Raw genomic sequence first — 21,452 nt, forward strand, 5'->3', positions numbered from 1 at the left:
AACTTCAGGGGACCACTGCCCACCTCAGGTCTTAGCAAGATCCCTGCTTGTAGTCCTGCCTAAGGCGTACCATCAGTTTAGGCAGGTTTGGAGCCAAGTCAACTCACTATCACTTTTTCTAAGCGTGTTCACTTCTTATTAGTTCCTGGGCCTTTTGCTAGGAATCGGAGGTGCTTCATGAGAGAGCTAAGAGCTATAGATAGGCATCCTTACCAGACAGACCACTGAGCATCCTTTTATCTTTTCTCTTCTGAAATGTAAATCAGTTGCTGCCATTAGTATCATTAGGGTGATTGTGGGCAGAGATATCTCTCTCCAATCACTGTTTTGGCAGGTCCCCTATTTGCTAACTCAAGTGGCTAGGCCCAAAGATAATCCTGCTGAATCATGAAGGAACATAGGGAAGTGGACTCCAGGCTCTAAGAGAGCCTCAAAACTCTCCTAAGATGATGAAGCAGTAACTGGACACTGGAATTCCAAGGCGAAAGGAAAACATCAAACCATTTATTTCCCAATAACACAGCAAAAAGAAGTCACACGTACACAAAGTCTTTTGGGGCAGAAAACTTACTTTATTTCATTTACATGTACATGTTTTCAAGAAGACTATGCCTCAGCTTTCAACTTTGTCTTTATTTCACAATCACTGTCAAATACACACAACAGCCTTTTCCTTTCAGGTTAGTTTGTAATTTAACTGCTGCTAAGGGGAGAGATTTTTAAATCACAGAGTGGATAGACAAGATACCTATAACCTAAGGGTTGACTCAGACATGTGTCCATGTTAGTTATGATTATAAAATATTTGCCTGACTGTATAATTCACATTCATGGCAATCATTATATTCTCCTATAAATTAGCAATACAGACATATGGAGAATCAAGTAAACAAACAACATCAATATAAGAGACAGACCTTTCGCAGCATCTATAACCGATTACAGGGGTTACAACTTGGGGAAGGTTCTTCACAAATCAGTTAGTAAACACACAGGGCAGGGTGATGGGCGCAACCTTATTTATTTAAATCACCTTTAGAACTACAGGTAGGAGGTTAGGAAGACCTGAACAGGGACAAAGTTTCTTTTCTAGGCACAATATAAAATGAAGAACTGCACATAGGGAATGGGATGGCGTGTGCATGCACTTTTTGGTCACTATCTTGTAAACCAAACGTTCTGAACTCCAAGATAATAATAATAATAATAACAATAAAGGAAATATTATAATTTTCTCGCCTTTATGCTACCATCCTGGAGATTAATGATGAAAGTGTGTGCAGATTACTGCTAGTGGTGAGGAAACACAATGGATCTATTTATAGCAGAAGTTTCTTCAAAAGAGGGGAAACTTAACATCACTTGTCTCCAGGCTTAATTTCCAAGAATCCCAGGTAGGAATATTTGGAGTCTGATTAATCTCCAAGAGAATCCATCAAGTTAGCTGACCTGGACTGATGGAATACAGGCCAGGCCAGAAAGCACAAACACAAGATCATAGACATGGGACACTTACCCTCTGCCGCCACCTTCTTGCATTACCTAATGTACCAGTTTTGGTGCAAAGGTCCTTTCAATATCTACACACATCACCATGATTTAAGCTACACAGTGTTTTTAGGTTTTTTGTTTTAGTTCTCTCTCTCTCTCTCTCTCTCTCTCTCTCTCTCTCTCTCTCTCTCTCTCTCCTTCTCTCTTAGAAAAACTTATTCCTAAAGTTATCTACTGGTGGAGTGTAGGGATTTTTTTTCTTTCTTTTAAGAAATTTGATTTTATCTCTTTAGCAATGGTTTGAAACCGATGGGGCCAAGTGAGTTTGACAGAGAGGAGAACAAATCGCTGACAAAGAACCTTTTACATTTCATCAGCGTTGTTAGGACGACAAGCAGGAATGTCTCAGATAATAACTCCCACTTCAAAGATTTCTCAGCTCAATAGAAGGCAGACCATCCTTTTTATTCAATCACAAGGACGGGCACTAAAGAAGACTCTACTGTTTGATTTTTTTTCCACCGTGTTTATTTTTCCCCTATTCACTAGGGTACTTGGATAAAATAAACAACAAGACAATTAAGAGAACATGGACTTCTAACTTTGCTGCCATCTTCCCTATCCCCTTGGCCTTGGGCTTTTCAGTTTGTGCCCAAAGCCAACCCAAACCTAAGGCTACCACACAGTGGCACATTGGAGGAAAGTTTAAGGGGCTGCGAGCCTTCTAGGGTGAGGATGCAGTAGAGAACCTCTGGGAAACACAGTGTAACTAACAGCTCCTGCACTTCCCCAGGTTGGCCACCTTCGTTTTAGGTCTCCATTCTGCTCAGTGTTGCTGACAGCTGAGCTGGGGGGTGCTCTTTTGGTAAGCTTCGCAGAGTGCCCAAGTCATTTACTTTGATTCTGGGGCTCTGAGGCCTATGGGCGATGTTAAGATGCTCGGGAGTCCGGCTCCTCCTCCCTTTCTTGAAAGAATCCCGGGTACCAAAGCCCCCCTACATTAGGATACAGGATGAACCCCTAAACACTGGCAAGACAGGTCCTGGGAGGAGTATATACTGGAGAGCACAGTGACAGTATTAAATGGCGTGAAAGCAAAGGTCAGCGCAAATGTATCTTAATAGAGTGTCCGCAGTGAAGTGTGCCGCCTTTGAAGCGCCCGCTCCCCGCGCGCATTTCCATGGCGAGCCTAACGCGGCGTGCTGATGCACCGTCAAACTCACACTTTCAACCCCAAAACCCGACTCTTTGAACAACCCGAGCTTGATTGGACCTTTCTCCTTTTCTTTTCCCTCTTACAAACCATTTCCTCGCCTTTAGAAACTCGCCATCAAACCCAAATACGCCCTCTGATCACCGCAGAAAGCAGAAACAAAGAAGGCTGAGCGGCGATTCAAGCGGCCCTTTTCTTCCCTCGCATTATTATCCATTTTTATTATGATCGGGAACAAGTGCCCATTCGCGTGGGTTTTGTTTACCGGAAATTAAATGAAAATGATTTAGTCCGCGTCAAACAAAAATATATACTTGTATACACAAGAAAAAAGGCCTGTTAGACGTAAATATTATGTCCTTAATGAAAAGCCTGGACGGGCTCCAGGCTCGGCCTTTCAGGATTTCAGTGAGACTTGCCCATTGCCATAGAAATCCTAACTTACCATGAAGATGCACCGTGGCGAAGAAACACTGCTTTGTGAGAAAGCCCTTTGATGTTGCAGGCGCAAGATGCGGGCGCTCAGCTGCGCAGGGCAAGATTACCTTGCAAGAAACATCTGTAACAAGCAAATGAAAAATTAAAGGCGATTAGTGATCAGCCAAATATTTTTATTTCGTTTTGTTATTTTGGACTGGGGTGGAAAGCAAAACGAAGTGTTTTGAAACAGGAGGAGAGGAAGAAAAAAAGTCCTTCTAGAGGAGGGGTAGCTTTAAAATATCAGCAGAGGCTCAAGTCCCACAAATGCTTTGTGTACCTTGGCAACAAAGTCAGTGCTTGCCCATGGGAACAAGTTCTTTACTTCCACTGACTGTCCCAGGCTGCCTCTGGGCTAGGTGGTAACCCAACAACAGGTTCACTAGAGATACTTTGGAAACTACCCCATTCCAGCCAACGTGACTACTTTACTGGACAGAAGTTATGGGATCTGTAGAAATGGAGTGAGAATTTTTACTGGATTCTGAGAAGGAAGGGATAGAGGACAATGGAGCCAGCCAGTTCTCATACTAAGAATTGTTTGTCCAGCTTTTATTGTATCCCAATGTGCCTATTTGGGGTGGCACTGGGGATAATCCGAGAGCTTCATGGGAAGTGGTCAAGTCTCTACCACTACCACAGGGTTATATCCCCAGCCTCTGGACTCAGGTTGTAAAATTGAGTTCCTGGGACCTTCTTTGGGGCAGAAATACTTCCCCTCTCCCACATATTTATTTCACATCTGTAGAAACCTAGACAAGTCTGCCTGATTTCCCCTCTATCCTTTTGCCACTGTTCTCTTTCCTTTGGTGTTTTTCTTTATTTCAATCTTAGCTAAGAGTTTGAGGCAGCTCCTTCTTCCCTACAGAGGGTAGCAATCTACAAGCAAACCCCTGTGTTTCTCCCCCTTGACAACTGCAGAGGCCCTTGCTCTCTACCTCCACTAATATCTGATTTTTTCCCCCCTGAGGACATCATAACCAGCACATCAAATACTTTGAACTCTTCAGACCCACTGGGTGTTTGTTATATAATAATGTTGTTGTACCTTGTTTCTCATGTGCCCACAAACTTTTAAAATAAGGCTAACATTGTATTGTTTCTGACAAAGGCTATTAGATTGATGCTGTTTTTTAAGGTACATACATCCCTGGCCTTGGAGACCTTGACTCAATGATGACATCCTTCTGCTCTATATCCCTTGCTCGAGCGCCTATGAGGTTCTACAGCAGTGCCTGAACTGATGGGGGTGGGAAAAGGAAGCCTGGACGCTTCACAACTGAGAATTCTTGAAAGCCTTCTAGCGGTCTTTTGTCCATGCTCCCTATTGTTTTGGGCTCACTCCCTACAGCAAGTATAAAATGTAAATCGAGTTTGAGGTCTGACTGAACAGACTTATCTGTGTGTTCTGATAGGCATTGGGATTTGGAGGTATGTGGCATCCCAAGAGAAGGGGAGAGCATCCCCCCCTTACTTATCTGCCTTCTAGAGGCGGCTGGGAAATGCAGGACTTCTCTGGTTCTTTGTTGTTGTCATTTGCTTATTTTGTTGTTGTTGTTTTTCAAGATTAGCTGAGGAACAAAAAAAGGGTATGGAGGCAAAGGAAAAGACAAATGGGCGGCAAGGAAATGGTTGTGGAATTCTGTCTGTCACCTCCTGGTCTCTGAACTCCTCTGGATGGGATTGATGGGTAAGGGGAGGGGAGGAAAAAGGAGTCTGTGACTGGGAGTTGGGGAGGCAGTGGCCCAAGCCTCAAAGAAAATCTTTTCCACCCTTACATACCCACTGGGAAAATTTATGCCTTTACTTTTGCCACCCGCAGTTGCCAGTTGTGAATAAATTCTAATAAGTTTTTGTTGTTGTTTTTATCTGTCTCTTTATCCCAGACATTGGTTTCATTACAGGATGTGACTATAGAATGACCACATTTATGTTTTTGTATACAGATCTAGTATCAGCATAATCAATGACTTCCAATAACTTTTAGTGGTGGTCTATCTGCTTGCCTGCCCTTCTTCCCTTCCTTCCTTGCCTTCTCCTTGAAGCCTCCGTGGCCGGGCCTACATTCGACCTAAACCAAAGCAGCACACTGGGAAGTAGCCTTGATACTGGAGGCGGTGGTGGCTGGCCCAGAGGTGGCGTTAGGCTGGGGTGGGGGCGCTGCAGAGTCAGCCTCCACAGAGCCAGGAGCCCGAACACACGTACCATTCGCTCATGTCTGTGCCACGCACCGCCACCGCCGCTGTGCAGGCTATCGGGGGCTCATGGCCGCTTTCTAACGAGGGAGACGTGAGAGCAGACGGTATTGTTGAGTCGTAGCCAGAGCTGGGTGGCGGCGAGCGACCATGAACTTTCATGTGCTTTCGCAGAGAGCTGGGGTGTGTGTAGCACTTGTCACACCCGCGCACCTTGCACATATAAGGCTTGTCGCTGGTATGTACGTGCGAATGCTTCTTGCGGTCGCTGCTGTTGGCGAAACGCCGTTCACAGCCCTCGAACTCACATCTGAAGGGCTTCTCGCCTAGGGGAGGTAACGCAGAGACATTAGAAGGATGTGGCCTGCGTCCCAGTGGTCCGGATTGTACCCCTCCCATTGCTCTTTTGTTTTCAGAAAAAAAAAATCCACAAAAGATTTTCAGAAATTACTTTTCTCTGTGCTTTAGGTCTGACACCCTTCCCCCACCCAATGAGGAGACGCAGCCCACTCCCCCAGACTGCCACCCCTCCCCCTCTTCGTCCTGTGCCTATGGGTGGGTGGGGGCGTCGGAGGAGGAGCGACTATGACTCCATCATAGTCGTTGCCATTCTAGAGAACCCTGATCCACACACGTTTTTGTCGTCAAACTTTTATCTACGTGGGGGCAGAAGCACCTTTGCCCCCAAAATCTAGTTGATTGTGGAGTTCACAGTTTGCTGGATTTGAAGTTGCTGCTCAGGCCATCTGTCTCTGTCCTAGTGAGCCTTGCCCAGCAATCCGCCGGACACGCTCCATCCTCGCCCAAAGTGTTTTCTAGAGTAGGTTTTGTGCAAGTGCCAAAGCAGTGAGAGGATTTGAGATGATGAACCGTGGAAACATAAGCGTATACGTATTGTGAGAAATATTCTGAGCCATGTCTCACCTCAAAGGTGAATCCATTTGCCAGGAAATAGAGCCCCTTTCTCCTCCGATTTCCCCTGACTGAAATGTACTGCAACATTCTTCAAATCTTAGAGCCGAATCCATCCGAAATCCCTCAAGATAATGTTTGCCGATTATAATATTTTATTATACGGATTCGTCAGCATCACGAAGACCTTGTCAAGTGTAGCCGCCCCTTCTCAGTCCAAACTGACAATTCCAGGTCTATGGTCCTCCCCAGACCATCCCCGCCCGTCTGTTCCACCTCGCAGGCTGGAGAGCCCAGAAACCAGTATAGGAAGGTAGGCTTAGGCCAAGGGAGATCTTAAAAGTCTCTGTTGAAATCACCGCCCTTGAGTGCGGCAAGCTTCCGGCGAGTGCCTGCTACTCTCAAGCCAGGTCCGGCTCCTCTGAGCACCCGGTATACCGTAAGCTGGTCTAGGTAGAACTGCGGGAAGGCTAGGAAATGCACAAAGCTTCGGGAATATTGGTTGGGCCAAGCCTCATTCCAGGAGTTCCTTGCCGCCTGAAATTTGCTGCTCTATGGAATTTCAAATCACTGGCTTAGCAGAGATTGTTTTGGAAAGGAAAGGGGGGAGGTGTCCGTGCTCTAAGCAGATGAAGGTCCTGGGGGTGATCAGGGGGGTGCAAGAATCGCTCTAGCTACTGACTCGAGAGCAAGATGCTCCGCTGTCGGTTTTGTGTTCTCTTCTCCCGCGGTTTACAGGCAAGTTTTGCTGATAAAACCAACAAAGACCCCCATTCCTCTGTGGCGTTGACGCTTAAGTTGAAACCGAGATTTACATGTAACCTGCCTTTGGCTCTGGCAAACAGCGGGTGAATCGGTCTCTCCCGCACTGCCCATCGATAGCGCTCACCGTTGCTGGAGTGCAGCTGGCAAGCTAGGGGCGTCTGGAAGATGTTGCCCGCTGCCATTTTTACAGAACAAGGCCCAGTCTTATGAAAAAGTGGAGGAGGTGTGTAATGAACAAATCGGTGTCCCTATTTGTCCCCGTAGTTCTCTCCTCTGATTCCACCAGCCTTTGCAAATCCCATACTTTCTTCCCTCCCTCTCCATTCCTATTCATAAAATAACTTACAAAAAAAATCATTTGAAGACTACAAAAGGGAATAACGTTTTTCGGGTGTCAGTGGGGGGGGGTAGAATTTGAGGTTAGAATTTAAGGATAGAATTACCTCATCGGGGTGGGTTTGGGGAGAAAGAAAAAGTATTTGTATATATTCATTCAGCTACACACATATACCATTCCATCGTCTCGTCATGTAAAATGGAAAAGTATTTCGCTCCAGACGAGAACCAGAGAGGGAAAAAAAAGAAGAAGTAGCAGGTACTGAACCTCTTCAGTACCGGGGAGAGAGCAGGCCCTGGGAGGCCAGGTGCAGCCGGGCCCTAGTGTTCCCCAGCTGCAGGAGGCGCCTTGGTCCCTGCGCTTGACATCCCTCCTACCCCCGCCACCCCGCCACCCCTCGCCCGTCCCCTCCCCCACGTCCCTGCGCGACGCCCTGGGTGGGAGGGTGGACCCTGCGGCGCCGTGCTGGGCCTGCCTTCCGCGGGACGACCTGAGTCCTGGCTGTGCCGCCTAGGCCGCAAACCTCCGGATCCCGTTTAGGGCCCTGGCCCCGGTGCTTGGCCAGGGCTCCGGGGCGAGCAAAGCCTCCTTCGGCGGGTGCAAAGTTCCTGGCCTACAGGACGCCCGGCCAGCGCCATTTTCTCGCACTTGTGGCTGGGTCGGTTTTAGCGATGACTCCGCCCCAGAGCGGCCAGGGCGCCCGCTTGTGTGTCCCCCCCCTCCCCCCAGGGCTGACTGACTGCGGGGAAAGGTGGGGAGAGCCCAGGGCAGGGGTCCCGGGAGGCTCGCCAGTTAGGGAGGTTGGCACCGCGCGCGCTCCTGGCCCGCGCCTCCCTCGCCGCCGCCGCACCATTGTTCCCGGGTCTCTGTCACAGCTACAGAGGGAAACCTTTCTTCACCCGCCGCCTCCAGAGCCAGGCCTGGGAGTCACATTCGGGACAATCTCAGCTAAGAAATCTGCTCCTGATCGCCGCTTCTGCGACTCGATGGAAATGAAACGCCATTAATATTTGAAAAGGCAATTATTTTCCTGTTGAATCGAAAACTGTCTTCATGAATAATTTGTAGAGAGTTCTATTGCCATTTGAGAAACATTTTGTTGCTGCTTTGCCTCCTCCTTTTCTTCCCATTACTTAGGAGATTTGAGCATTACTTAGGAGATTTGAGAAAGACTCTGGAACAGGGGTAGATCTGTGGGGTCTGTTTTGTTTTCCTCTAATTTTTTTTTCCCGTTTAACTCAAGCTGTAATGAATCAGGACTGAGACCGAAAAGAACGCGCAGAATTCTGCCTTGACTCCGTGCAAACCTGAGAGCCAGCCAGGCAACCTTGGGCTTCTCTGTTGTAGGTCGATTGCGCTAAGAATTTAACCATTTTCTGCGTCCCAGACTTCAGTGGGCCGGCAAAGAGCAGTTTAAGTTTGTTTGCTTCAAAATCCCTGTTATTAAAGATGAATTCTTTCTCCAGCCCCGGATTGTGTATCCACCTTCCAGGTGCTGGCAACCAGCCCCTGGAGCAGCAAGTCTGAGGTTTGGGACCTTGGTCTTACTCGCCCCTCGGTCCCTGGGAATATAACTCGGGGAGAGAGAGAGGAGCAGATGAATGTGAGAGATAGCAGAGCGAGCTCTGGAAAACCGTACAAGATGTTTGCAGACATGCTAGGGGGGTAAAGAACGGGATCCAAAGTGGACTTTGGTCTTGCCTCAGCCTATGGCAATGTTCTACCCCTACACCTCTCGGAGAAGCCAGAATGTAACAAGACTCAGCAAGCTTCCCCCCTCACACTGAAACCATTGGGGACTTTGACTCGTTTAAATACTGTTGTTCTAAAAAAAGGAGTTGTAGAAAGCAAAGCTACTGCCTGAAGAACCGGAGTACCAAGCTGGAATTCTTCCGGTCTCTGCGTCCTTCTTCCCTTTTCCCGCCTCCAAAATGGGGGAGGGGAGAAGACGCTGACTTCTTAAACTTCAAGGGAGGGGGGAGGAGGAGTAAGGAGAGTCAAAGGGTGGCTGCTAAACTAATTAATGTAACTTCACAGGCTGTTCTGAAAGTGTGAAAACTTCCTTCTTGCAATTGTATTAATTAGATGCTTCTGGCCGGAAGAGCTCAGCTCCCAGCCTCCTCCACCGAGCTCCTTTTCTTTCTGTTAACTAGAGCTAACAGATGTGGTTGACACATGTCCCTATTTCACTTAACAGCTCGGTAAATGACATTTAAGGCAGTGGGTCCCGTTGGGTCTCTACTAAAATAAGAATGAGGGTTACCAAAAAAAAAATGTCCCTTCCGCGGAGCCAACAATGCAAAAAGCATGTCCAAAGTAGGCCCCCAAGGCTCATAAATCCTCAAGGAGGTATTAAGGATCTGATGACCCCCTCAGTCCAGGTGATGGCAAAGCTAAAACGGGAAAGAGTTTCCCAAAGTGACTTGCAAATGTGAGACAATAGTTCCCATTTCACTTAAGATTGGGGTGGGGATGCCATGCTGTTTAAATAAACAAAAAACAAAAAAAAAGTCTTAACAACAAATTCTAGGGACTAGGGATATAGCTCAGTACCCAGGGCCCAAGCTCCAGATCCTAAATCAAATCAAATCTCTAAGCTAGGAGCACCCGTTTACCAACAGGGATCCCAGAACTCTGGGACCACTCTTTCCACACAGCCTCCGGAAAACGGTGAGTCTACAGGCAGAGGCTGTTAATTACCGCTTTATAAATCTGGCTCAAAGAAACAAAACCAAAAATTGCCTCCCTCCTCCCCTCGACTGGAACTTGAGGAAATTCAGACCCAAGGGCCTGTGTCCCATGGGGTCACACTAGACAGACAGCACTGGGTACTGACCTGTATGTGTTCGTTTGTGTATTTTGAGATTTTCTGATCTAGCAAAGACTTTCCCACACCCTGGGAAAGGACAAGGGAAGGGCTTCTCGCCCGTGTGCACGCGGATGTGATTTACAAGTTTGTATTTGGCTTTGAAGGGCTTGCCCTGTCGCGGACACTCCTCCCAGAAGCAAATGTGGTTAGCCTGCTCTGGGCCACCGACGTGCTCCACGGTGACGTGCGTGACCAGCTCGTGCATGGTGCTGAAAGTTTTGGAGCAGGGGCGCGGGGATGCTGGGCCGTCTTCGCCTAGCCACTTGCAGATGAGCTCCTGCTTGATCGGCTGACGCATATAGCGGAAAAAGGCTCCAGGGCCATGGGGTGCGGCGAGGTTCACGGTCAGGTTCATGCCACCATAGCCATGCAGGGCTGTGGCTGTTGCCAAAGTGTCTCTGCGGGCCGTAGGCCCCGGTGCAAAGGGTTCTGACCTCGCATACATATCTCCAGGGAGCCCCAAACGCAGGAGTCCGTTCAAACGACGGGTGTGGGAGACCTGAGGAGGCTGCTCGTGAAGGCCCGGAAATAGCGAGGGGCTCGAAGCGGCGGCGAGCTGGGGTCCATGGTGTCCGCAGCTGCTACCTGTTGTCGAGACAAATAGCGTGTATGAGAACCGGTGGAGTGGGCTTCGCACTTTCCCCGGCCCCCGGGGACAAGCCCTGCCCAGCCGCATCTAGGATTCTGGCGTTGGTGCTGGGATCTTGAGCAAGTCTGTGCCAGCAGTGAACCTGGCGGACCAAGTCAAGCCAAAAAGCCTCCGCCTTCGTCCGGCTAGGCTGCAGTTCTGCCGTCCCCTGCCGCGCCATGAGCTGGAGAGGGGTAGTGATAATGGGGTAGGTGGGAGAGGCAAGAAGACTGAGTCTGTGGGTGCCTGGGGGCACGGCCTCTGCTGCAGAGGTGTAAGACCCGTATCTCAAGATTACTTTGTCCACCAACACCAAGGGGTGCTCCGGGCCAAAGAAGGAGGTGATAGGAGGGGTCATTTGGGAGGTGGTGAAGTTGGAAGTGGTAGTGATTTTGAAGCATCTTAGACGTATATATTAATTTCAGTGTCCCACTGGGCCTGGAAAGGACCTCCTGCTGAACCTCGGCCTGCCAGCCACCGGTGCTACTGCAGCCTGGCAGTGCAGTGTAAAGACAACAGAAAAAAAAAACAAGAAACAAACAAACAAAAACTTATGCAAAGTGGTGGGGTTTTTTTGTTTGTTTTTTTCTTTAAGTTTTGGGTTTGCACCCCCCCCCCCCCCCCGCTGCCCTTTTCCGTGTCTTTAATGTCTGTGTGAAATCCCAGGCACTGCAGAGACGGCAGCAGGGCGCTTAACGAAATGAATAGATTCGGGCCACGGCCCCGGGCCACCGTGAGAACAATCGCCCAGGTCGCCCATTGGCCAGTGGCCTGCCCCGACGTCAGTGATGACAGGCCGGACTCTCTGTCTCTCCTCCACTGCTCTCTCTCTCTCTCTCTCTCTCTCTCTCTCTCTCTCTCTCTCTCTCCTCTCTCTCTTCTCTCCCTTTGCTCTCTTCTCCTCTCTTGTCCTCCCCTCTCTCCCTTCCTCCCTCCCTACTTTCCTCCTTTCTCTCCCTCCCCCAACCCCAATAGCATTTCATGCTTCTACTGCTCATGCGCTCTGATCCAGGCAGGAATCCTGTACACCTAACCCCTCATCCCTTCCAGAAAGCAGGATTTTTGCTACTGGGCTTCTGAAATTGAGCAGGGTTAGGTTCTGCATCTACCCATGAGGACTCCGGGAGAAGGAGCTAAACACAGAACTAGGCATTTTAGTATCCAGACCCCCCTCAAGGAGCTTGGAAAGTTTGTCTTTGAGTGCAAAGGAGAGGGTCCGGGTCAATGCAGGAAAGAAGTCTGCAGACTGCCTGGATCAGAGAAACTCCTAGAGTAGCGAACCTAGGGCCGACTTCATTCTCTTTCCTTCTCTGAAATTTCCTCTCCCCCTTATTTTTCTCCCCTTCATCCTCATTCTCATTTCCCCCAAACCTAATCCACATCGCCACCACACTTTGCCTTTCAGTTTTGTTTCTTTCTTCCTCTTCTTCTCTACTCTCTTCCCAATTAACCTTGCCTATGTTTTCCTTCTCTCGGGTGACAGCGCCCCTGAAAGCAGAAACCCTAGAAACCCAGCCTGACTAGCGAGACTGAGCCAATGGACGGCATGAGGAGGGGAGAGGAAGTCTTGTTTCAAACTCACTTCAGACTGTCTCTTTTCATCATACCTCATGTTTATCTACCTGAGAGTGCTGGGGGGTTGGGGGGGGAGAGAAAAAAGAAAAGAAAAGAAAAAGAAAGAAAGGAAAAACAAAAAGGCTCTGGACAAAAAATACGCAAATAGGAGGAAGAGGTCTTTGGTCTGGAGGGTATGGGTCAGGGCGCTAATCTGGGGGTCCAGTGATGCCAGATGAAGTTTCTATGAATGGAAACTGGGATTACTCCCACGGTCTGTGGCCACTTGTTGACCAAGCTTTGACTTTAGTCTTTGCTGTCTTTAGGATTCTGCAGAGGGGATACCATAGCTGACTGCATTCTTGGCCTTCAAGTCTAGAATTGCTCTCACAGCTGGCCAAGGAAGACCAACTGAGGAAGATTTCAACTGTGGGGCAATTGTATGCCCTAGGTTTCTGCTGCTTTCTTAGCCCAGGTCGCTGACTGCCTTGTGTTTTTAAAGGAGAATTCCAAAGACTGAAAAACAACAACAACAAAAACTTTAATAGAAGTGAGAAGTTTGAAGAAATTACATAGAACACTAACAGAACTGATGGAAGGGCCCCCTCCCTGGGGATATTACATTCCAAGATTAGTCAATAAAGGGCTTCTGCTTTGTTTATTTTGCTTTATTTTGTTTTTGAGACAAGATCGCATGCAGCCCAGGATGGTCTAGAACCTGAATGGTTTGGAACTTCTGCTCCTGCTGCTACCAGTCTATGGGAGCTGGGCTCATAGATGCTCACCACCACAAATGAATTAATGTGGCGCTGCTAAAGGGACGGTGGACTCCATGCATGCTAAACAAGTCCTCTCCCAACTGAGCTACATTCCCACTCCATAAATAAGGCTTTAACATTTTTAATAATTGACTTATTTTCTAAAGCTTGGTACATTCTTCATTCATCCCTGCTTGGGGCAAGGGATTTAGCAAGGGATTAACTTCCACAATAATTTCTCTAGCTTTGAATAGCCTGTATCTCTCTGGTCTGCATTAGGAAGGACTTGGGCAATTACAAACAGATTCTGTGAGAGCACTCGCATGTACACACACACACACACACACACGCACATGCACACACACACATGCACACACACACGCACACACACACACACTAAGGAGAAGAGACATTTGACGTATGTTCCCTAAACCAAGGCCTTTCATGGCAATTTTAAAACTAGACTCGAAGAATTCATCTCCTTTTCTGGCTTTCCCTCCCTCCCAATACTTCATTTGCTTCTCTTAAGTAAGCCCTTTAATGAGAGGTGCTTCTATCTGGTCCCTTGGTGGCTTCTTTTCCTTTTCCCTTCATCTTTGGACAGTTGTAACCAAACTTCAGTGAACTTCAAGTATAACCTCTGAATTTCAAGTATGACCATGACACAAAATGAAGAATGTATTCAAGTGAGTCTGTGCTGAACCCCCAAAAGGTTTAAAGCACAGCATACATGCTGAACACAAAACTGTGTTCCTTACTATTTCCATCATCCAAACCTCAGAACTGAGATAGTAAACCTGAGTGTGGGGGCACTTGTACCATAGCCTAGAAATTAAAATTTCCCTTCTCTCACCTAAACCTAGGTGATATATAATTAATTGTTCAGGATGTGTCAAATTCACAATCCATTTTAGTTTTTCTTAATTATTTTATTTAAACCCACATGGGTTCTTAATACTCATACTGTGATCCAATCTCCATTAGAAGCTTTGAATAACAATACAGACAGAACAGGGCAACTTTTTTTTTTTTAAAAAAAAAAGCATTTTCAGCTATTTTCAGAACCATTTGGAAACCTGGTGAGCATGCTGAACTCCTAACAGTCATGTGTTTGCTTCTCATTTTCACAGGAGAAGAAAATGTTAACTTTCCATTAGCAGGTTGTAGAGAGAATGATTTAAAAAAAAATCCAAGTTTCCAGACCTCCTGAATTGTAAGTACTGACCTGTGTATCTGAAGGCTAAAGAAATCCAGAGGTTTTATATACATATCTTGTTAGTATCCAGTCTGTCTGACTAACTTTGCCCTTGAAAAATTATGAAAATGTGTATGACTTTTTGTGCCAGCAGCAAAAGGGCAAACACATCTGATTCAGCCAAAAACACTGACAGTAGCCTGGCCCCATGGAGCTCCTTCCCAGATGCAGCCTTCTCTTCAAGCACTGAAAACATCTGGACCCATCCTGGATAGATGTTTCTTGAGTAGCCAGGGGTCAGGTGACCTGCAGGTCACAGAGGCTGCTTGAGCCTTGCAAAGTTCTTGGAGCCATATGGTCCATACCTCGGTTGGCTAACCATAACAATGGGACTAGACATTCTTTTAAGGTCCATTTCCCCAGAGACAGAGATAAAGAGAAAAGTATTTCTTGTTTCCATTTATATTTACTGACATAGAGCTATGAGCAATTATATAAGGACCTTCAAGGTGTATTTCAAAAATAAACTCAAAAACAGTCCCAAGTTGATCAGAAATGACAAGATATAGAATACCCATGTCCAAGGGGATATATTTTAGTCTTCCCAAAGATCTTTTTGATGTCTTGGAATATAGAGATCCCCAGTTTCAGAAACCGTCAATAGGTCAGAAGTGCTAATCTTCACTGTGGCTCAGTTTGCTTTCAGAGGCTTCTTGCTTGATTTGAAAAAAAATGGGGGGTGGGTGTTTTGGCAAATGCCGCCCCCCAGCTCTAAAGCTTTCAGGAGGGCTTATATGGAGAAGATTATACCAGTAGCCCTGCAACATCCTTCACCCTCCAGTTTCTCTGAAAATTAATGCCCAGAATCATAAGCTGAGCATTTTTGCACACAAAAGCCACTCATCAATGGTGGAAACAAATGACTTCTAGTTTACTTTCCAGAAATAGAGCAGCTGGTTCATCTGTTGGGACTCCTAACATCACTAGTTAAAATGTCTAACCTCTCTTCTTGGGAAGGTGGAAGGATGGAGATTAGGCACCAATAGCTGGGTTATTTTTCCATCTTGTTCTTTGAAGCAATAGAAAATTATGATTATCTCTTAACTCGAGGGTCCATGGCTCAGAGCCAGGCCAAGCAGTGTTTGTCATCTGGATGCTCTCCTGCTAGATCTGCACCCACTTCTTCACTTCTTTTTCTCCCCATTTCTGACCTCGGTGCCACTCAAAATTAGATGTGTATCTCCGAAGAGGCTGTCCACCGACTTCAGGATTCCTGCAGTGGGCGGTACCTCAAGTCTTATGAAAAGAAACCATTTAAGCCCCAGAAGCCTGCCATATGTCCAAACCCAAATTATGCAAATGAGATGAGGTCTGTCAGTTTTTTTTTAGAAAAGGAAATTTTTGCTAATTATGGAAATTTGGGCTTTAATCATCATTAATGGAAGTGAGAGTATTGAAAAAATATACTTTGTTCTGCAAAATGTCTTTTAAACAAAAGATTGGGGAAAGTTGCTAAAATATTCTTCATGGTATCATTAAGGAATCAAAATAACTGAATTTATATAATAATTGCATCTCTCTTTTGGCTTCGGTCATAAAATCATCACAAATAGTAGAAGAGAGTCATTTCCTAACTTACTTAACTCTTGTTAAGAAGCTTGCCTTGCCTACAAAATGGAACATCTCTAGAGTAAACATGTAGCTGTACAGTTGAAATGAGAAAAAATTAGATGCCTGGAAGGGGGGAAAAGCCAACCTGAAATCCTATGCTTATTCTAAATGGAATACGAAATTAAATTCTTCACAATGAAGGTATTTCTGACAGAGTGGCTGTCACTCACTCTTGGTTCAGACACCACATTGTGGGAACGTAGTCACTGCCACATTGCAGAAGCCTGGTGCCCCTGGTAAAGATGATGCATATCATGTAAACCCCATCACCAAGATCAAAGTCCGCTTCTTTCATGGAAGCCAATACATGTCAAACCTCATCCCAATCAAATTGTCTGGAAATGAATTCAAGATGAATATGTCATAGAATAACGTGACAGTGGAATTGCAGAAGGTCAAGGGTGGTTGTTTCAATGATCGAGTACTCAAATATTAATTCTACAACGTCCAGATGAGTAGCCATTGAGGGCTAATCCTCAGGCTGCTGGTGGTAGGTTGTGTCATTGATTTGTGTGCAAAGGCATCAAACACCAAGGTGTTAGTCTAAGTTTCGTTTGAACTCTAGATATGTGCCCAAACTCACATCTCAGTGTAACAAAAGAGAAACAAATACGATTTATGCATAAAACACAAACAAGTAGGAAAAGTGCCCAATCTTTAGTAAATCTCTATTTATAATAAGACTTTTTATTTATTTATTTATTTTTACTTACTTGACTCTTTCAGGGTGTTGTTTCTGTAAAGCCGTAATCGTTTCCTCATCACCAAGGAAGTCTTGTATTTCATTTTCTGCGTTTGAGCCTGCTTAAGAAGAAAAGGACTGAGTAAAACACTTCCATACATGTCTCTGTAGCAAGAATCTGTGGCCTGAGTGTATGAAAGAAAGATGTTAGTCTGAAAACAATTTTTTAGCTTTTCTTTGATCATTTTCAAATTTGGAAACACAAGGGGGAAAAGATTTCTAGGGACTACTCACATTTCTTGTAAAATGAAATGCGTTGGTAATAAAAACACTGAAAAAAACTAATTTCACACAGTTAGACTTTTTATCATTCGTTGCTCTGCCTTGTAGGTAGAAGCATTCTTCCAACATCCAAAAATCCTTGGCTTCTAGAATTTGAAATTTTGTTTCAGAAAATTCAATTATTTCTTCAGGCTAGTTACTTACATTTGGTGAGGTGTGGCAGGGAGGGCCTTCTGTTCTCTAGGGGTGTGCAATTATGCCTAGTTATATTGTTGGAATGAAGAAATTTGCAGATTTTCAAATCTTGTTCTGTCTGAAGCAGTGAATAATTCTTTATCCTTGCATGTTCCAGACCTACTTGAGAGCTGTCACTGACTCATTTTTTAAAGCTAATATTAAATCCACCAGATTAAAAATGTATTTTTTTGTTGTTGTTATTTGATGCCAAGTTGTCCCTTTTGTAGTAGAAAAGTTTAGAAATAATGCCTCCCTCTCAAGATTGTTTGTCAGTGGCTGGAGCTCCCAGGCATTCGGCAACCATAAATCCTTGAAAGCATTCTGAGGACCTGTGTATCCACCAGACAAGGCTGAAGGCAGTGGGGCAGTTAAACAGGCAATCCACCTAGCATTGACCCTAAATTTGGTGAGGAAGGACAAACAGTCATTGAAAAAGGTCTCAGGCTGGGCAAACACAGCGAGACCTCAGTCAATGGGACGTCCGCCTGTCTTGACACTCTAGCCCACAGGACAAGTGGCTATTTAACTTGTTGACCCATAGGCTAAATCCAAGTGGGGCTACCGTATCATCTAAGGTCTCTGATTTCTTATGTTCCCCTCACCTCTAACTCAGACCCAAACTACCCTAAGATTTTCAATCCTTTCTTTTTCTTTCCCAGGCATGGGCCTGAGTATACTCACCTTTCCCCCCAGAGGAAACTGTTTTCATTCGTTCTAATAAACAACAAACAACAAAATCCTTGCATAAAGGTAACAAGCTCCTTCTAGCATAGACCAGGAGAGAAAGGAGACCCAACTTTGCTTTCTTACATAAGGGCAATGAGCTGGGTGTCCTTACTCTGAATGTCCTCATGGCGGGATGTCTGGCACCACAGTTCCTGGTTGGTTGGCAATAATAGAATTTACTTGTTTGCTTCTGAGGAAAAAGGGTGTAAGTTCCCCTAGAAACTCCTGTCCACCCACAGTGCTGGCACAACCCAGTTTCTAGGAGGTCTGTGGCTGGTACCCTTATCCCCTATGTTCATGTCCTGTAAGCATTACAAATGGTTCCACAGACATGCAAGCAAATATTTCAATGGACCAAGGCAAACACGAGGACCCTTAAGTAGTTCTGTAGAAGCTTTGGGCAGGCAAATAGGGCAAACACCTTTGGTCCAAATTTGATACCACTTAGCCAGTGAGCTTTCTGAAAAAATAGAATGAGAAGACAATTTGAACACTGTCCCTGGGCCCCTGAATCTGAGGTCCCCAGGGTAAGAGATCTGAAAAGCTCTTTGATTTCTCCAAAACTCTTGCTCCTGAGGTGGCTACCAACTCAGTAAGGAGGACTACCAGGGTATATCCGAATCTACCTTTATCGTGCACCTTGGGAGGGGAGGAAAGTGGTGCCAGGGAGCCTCACTGATGATAGTGGCAAGGACATGGGACGGTTCATAATAGCAAAAGACGCTGTTTTATTTGAGGAATCACAGAGACTGCCTGTTGTGAAGTGGACTTAGTCCACACAGGCTGTTTAAGGTCAGAGGTCAACCATAGCTGGTTACTTCAGTTCCACACTGATTAACTATCAGGTGTGAGCGAATACTTGCCGGCAAAGCTCGGCCCTGGCTGACTTAGAGCTACCAAGCCAAAGATGAAAGCGGCTTCTGGCCTTTGCTGGGATCGACCGCCAGCTGCACGCCCACTTCCCTGGCTACCTTCCACCAGCCCTGAAGCACCAGAAAAAGGAGCTGAGTGCTGGGTTGTAGCATCCCTTTTCTACCTCTTATCCGCGAGAGGGTAGAGACCAGATTCCCCTTGCTCTAGGCAGAAGGCTGACAGCTGAGAGGCACGTTTAAACTAGTGGGGTCACCTGCAGGTATCCTGTGCACTCAAGTCTTACTTTGAACATAGGAAGGGAAAAACACAGTGCCCCAGAAACAGGTTGAAGGTCAACAGTCAAGCCTTGACATCCAAAGGCAGTTTCTGTAGACAGCTAATGCCCAGGTCTTTAAGCAGCTTTTCCACACCCTCTCTGCATTTCTCGGACTTCGGTGTCTCCCTCCTGTCCCTGTGACCCAACCATTCATCAACTCCAAACTTTTAGATTGAACCAGGTATCTAACTAACTCTTTAACATCCAAATCTGTTCCTTTCTCTTTTGCCAGTAATTTGGTACATGCCCCTGGGTCTAGGGTGAAGGCCTGCTCCCCAGACCTAACCTCAGCCCCATTCACATCCGGGAGAAAGAAAGCCCAGTCGTGAACCCATGGCTCATGGCGCGCGTACAGAGTAGATCCTAGAGTTAGGATCCTGAGACAGGACCAAGGACGAGGGCGAGCAGGCAGCCGGCCCGAGGCGGACCCAGACGGCATCCTCAGTGAGTATCCGGAGGAAAAGTTCTATGATGTAGCCGCCCCGCCGCACTAACTTGACCCTGGCGGGGTAAACCGAAAGAAAGCCTTCCTGTCATCCTTGCCGGAGGCAAACGCAGAAAGGCTGTCTGCCAGGACTCCTTCATCAGCACCCTCTCGGTTCCCGCCATGATCAAAAAGGGCAAAGCTTGGTCAGTATTGCCCTTCTTGTGCCCACGGTGGGCACACCCAGACAATTTACAAAAAAGAGGAGGGAAGACGGACGGGCAACAAGCTGTTTTTGGTGCCATTGCTAGTAGGAGCCCCATCTGTCTTGCTTGCACCCACTCCTCCCGGGAGGAAAGAAAGGACTCATCTTCAACGCAGCCCTGGGCAGAAGGGCTCCTCCCCACCCCCTTTAAAATCAGTGGGGTGGGGCCTGTACCCGCGGTGGCTGTGTGTGTGTGTGTGTGTGTGTGTGTGTGTGTGTGTGTTAAGGTAAAGATGGAGAAAAAGTCTGACTGGGCCTATCCACCCAGCAGGGTTTGGGTGCCTATGGCCCCCATAAGAGCACTTGCAGGGGGTATGGGCCTTCCCGGTATAACCCCCCTGATTTCAAGTACTTACCCTGCTCCACCTGTTGCCCGGATCACCTCATTTCTGCACATCACTTTGGGATGATGAGGGGGGGACTACACATCCCTCTAAGCCTCTTTTGTGGTTCCACCGAGGCGGTCATCCTTCATTTCTCCTTCTCCAGCTTTCGGGAAGGCAGTTAGGGAATGTATGATGAAGCAGAAACGAGCCGTCAGGATGATATTTTAATGGCTTATATGTCACGTTGGTGCATGTGGCTTTGAACCGGAGCCGCTCACGTTTCCTGCGGAGAGTGCCGCAAATCCCACTTGATAACTTCTACAACCCACAACTTTTTATTCACCCTCTCATGTTTACTCTTACCTTGTATGTTTGGGTGGGTTTCCTAAAAATGCCCTCTGTCAACGTCCTCAGTGAATTTTCCACAGACTGGAGGAGAGAAGCCTGACTTTCTTCCTTTTTTGAAGAATTATTTTCCCTCCCCTCTCCCAACAGCCACCCTTCCCTCAGGTCCCCTCCCTATTTTTTTTTTTTTTAAAGCAGTCAAGGTGCGTTCAATATTTGTTCTCCCTAGTGAAAGACCAGCGCAGCCTCTAGAGGAAAAACCTCTTTGAATAAAAGGTTTTCATAATTCTAGGATCCAACTTCCCCTTGTAGGAGCAAAAAGAACTGAATGGTTCTGGTATCTTTTTCCCCCAAACAAAATATACGCTAGGTCCAAAAGAAATTCCTACCACCTTCCTCTTCAGCCCTTTTTGTCACTCATTGATTGCGTCCACTCAGATTACCTGAGAAGTGCTGAGGCCCTGGACTCAGACTTGTTGCTGGGGGCAGAACATTCTTTATTTGTTTCTTTTCCTGGAATTTCTGTTTTTAAGTTTCACAAGCACAGATGATTAACACAATCTCTTAGACACAGGGAAACCATCCCCAGCCACAATCTGATCTCAGAGCCAGAGATGGTGTGTGTGTGTGTGTGTGTGTGTGTGTGTGTGTGTGTGTGTGTACAGCCTAATTCCAGTTCACTGTGTCCAAACCAGAGTCTGGGAAGAAAACTGAGAAAACAGAAAGGAGGCTAGAAGTAACCAGTGCTGACCTTTTTCCTTCAGCCCTAGGAAACTAGCTGGCCAAGGAGAGAGAGAGAGAGAGAGAGAGAGAGAGAGAGAGAGAGAGAGAGAGAGAGAGAGAGAGAGAGAGAGAGAGAGAGAGAGAAAGAGAGAGAGAGAGAGAAAGAGAGAGAGAGATCATTTCATTTT

The 21,452-nt window shown here is 46.5% G+C and overlaps 1 protein-coding gene across 4 annotated transcripts; it reads right to left on the reverse strand.

Annotated features, from left to right (window-relative positions):
- Positions 1 to 555: 555 nt before the first annotated feature.
- Zic4 (Zic family zinc finger 4) lies at positions 556 to 20,673 on the reverse strand. Of its 4 annotated transcripts, none has more exons than XM_075965007.1 (6): positions 20,560 to 20,673; positions 20,227 to 20,479; positions 16,779 to 16,866; positions 10,227 to 10,844; positions 5,387 to 5,702; positions 556 to 3,263 (listed from the first exon to the last, which is right to left on the reverse strand). In XM_075965007.1, coding segments are annotated over exons 3-6 (1,008 nt in total). In that variant the 5' UTR covers positions 16,852 to 16,866; positions 20,227 to 20,479; positions 20,560 to 20,673; the 3' UTR covers positions 556 to 3,262. The 4 variants fall into 4 exon arrangements, with proteins under 4 accessions (XP_075821122.1, XP_075821123.1, XP_075821121.1 ...); XM_075965008.1 differs by having other exon boundaries at positions 10,227 to 10,837; positions 16,775 to 16,866; XM_075965006.1 differs by lacking the exons at positions 16,779 to 16,866; positions 20,227 to 20,479; positions 20,560 to 20,673 and having other exon boundaries at positions 10,227 to 10,977.
- Positions 20,674 to 21,452: the final 779 nt, after the last annotated feature.

This window comes from Microtus pennsylvanicus, chromosome 3 (genome assembly GCF_037038515.1).
Source record: "Microtus pennsylvanicus isolate mMicPen1 chromosome 3, mMicPen1.hap1, whole genome shotgun sequence".
NCBI classification, from domain to species: domain Eukaryota; kingdom Metazoa; phylum Chordata; class Mammalia; order Rodentia; family Cricetidae; genus Microtus; species Microtus pennsylvanicus.

Excerpts from the sequence above, each read along its gene's own strand:
- Zic4 (XM_075965005.1), bottom strand. The coding sequence starts at position 10,935 with ATGCGGCTGGGCAGGGCTTGTCCCCGGGGGCCGGGGAAAGTGCGAAGC. Across the intron at positions 5,703-10,226 it reads ACACAAACGAACACATACAG|GCGAGAAGCCCTTCAGATGT; the intron begins GTCAGTACCCAG and ends TACCTCCCCTAG.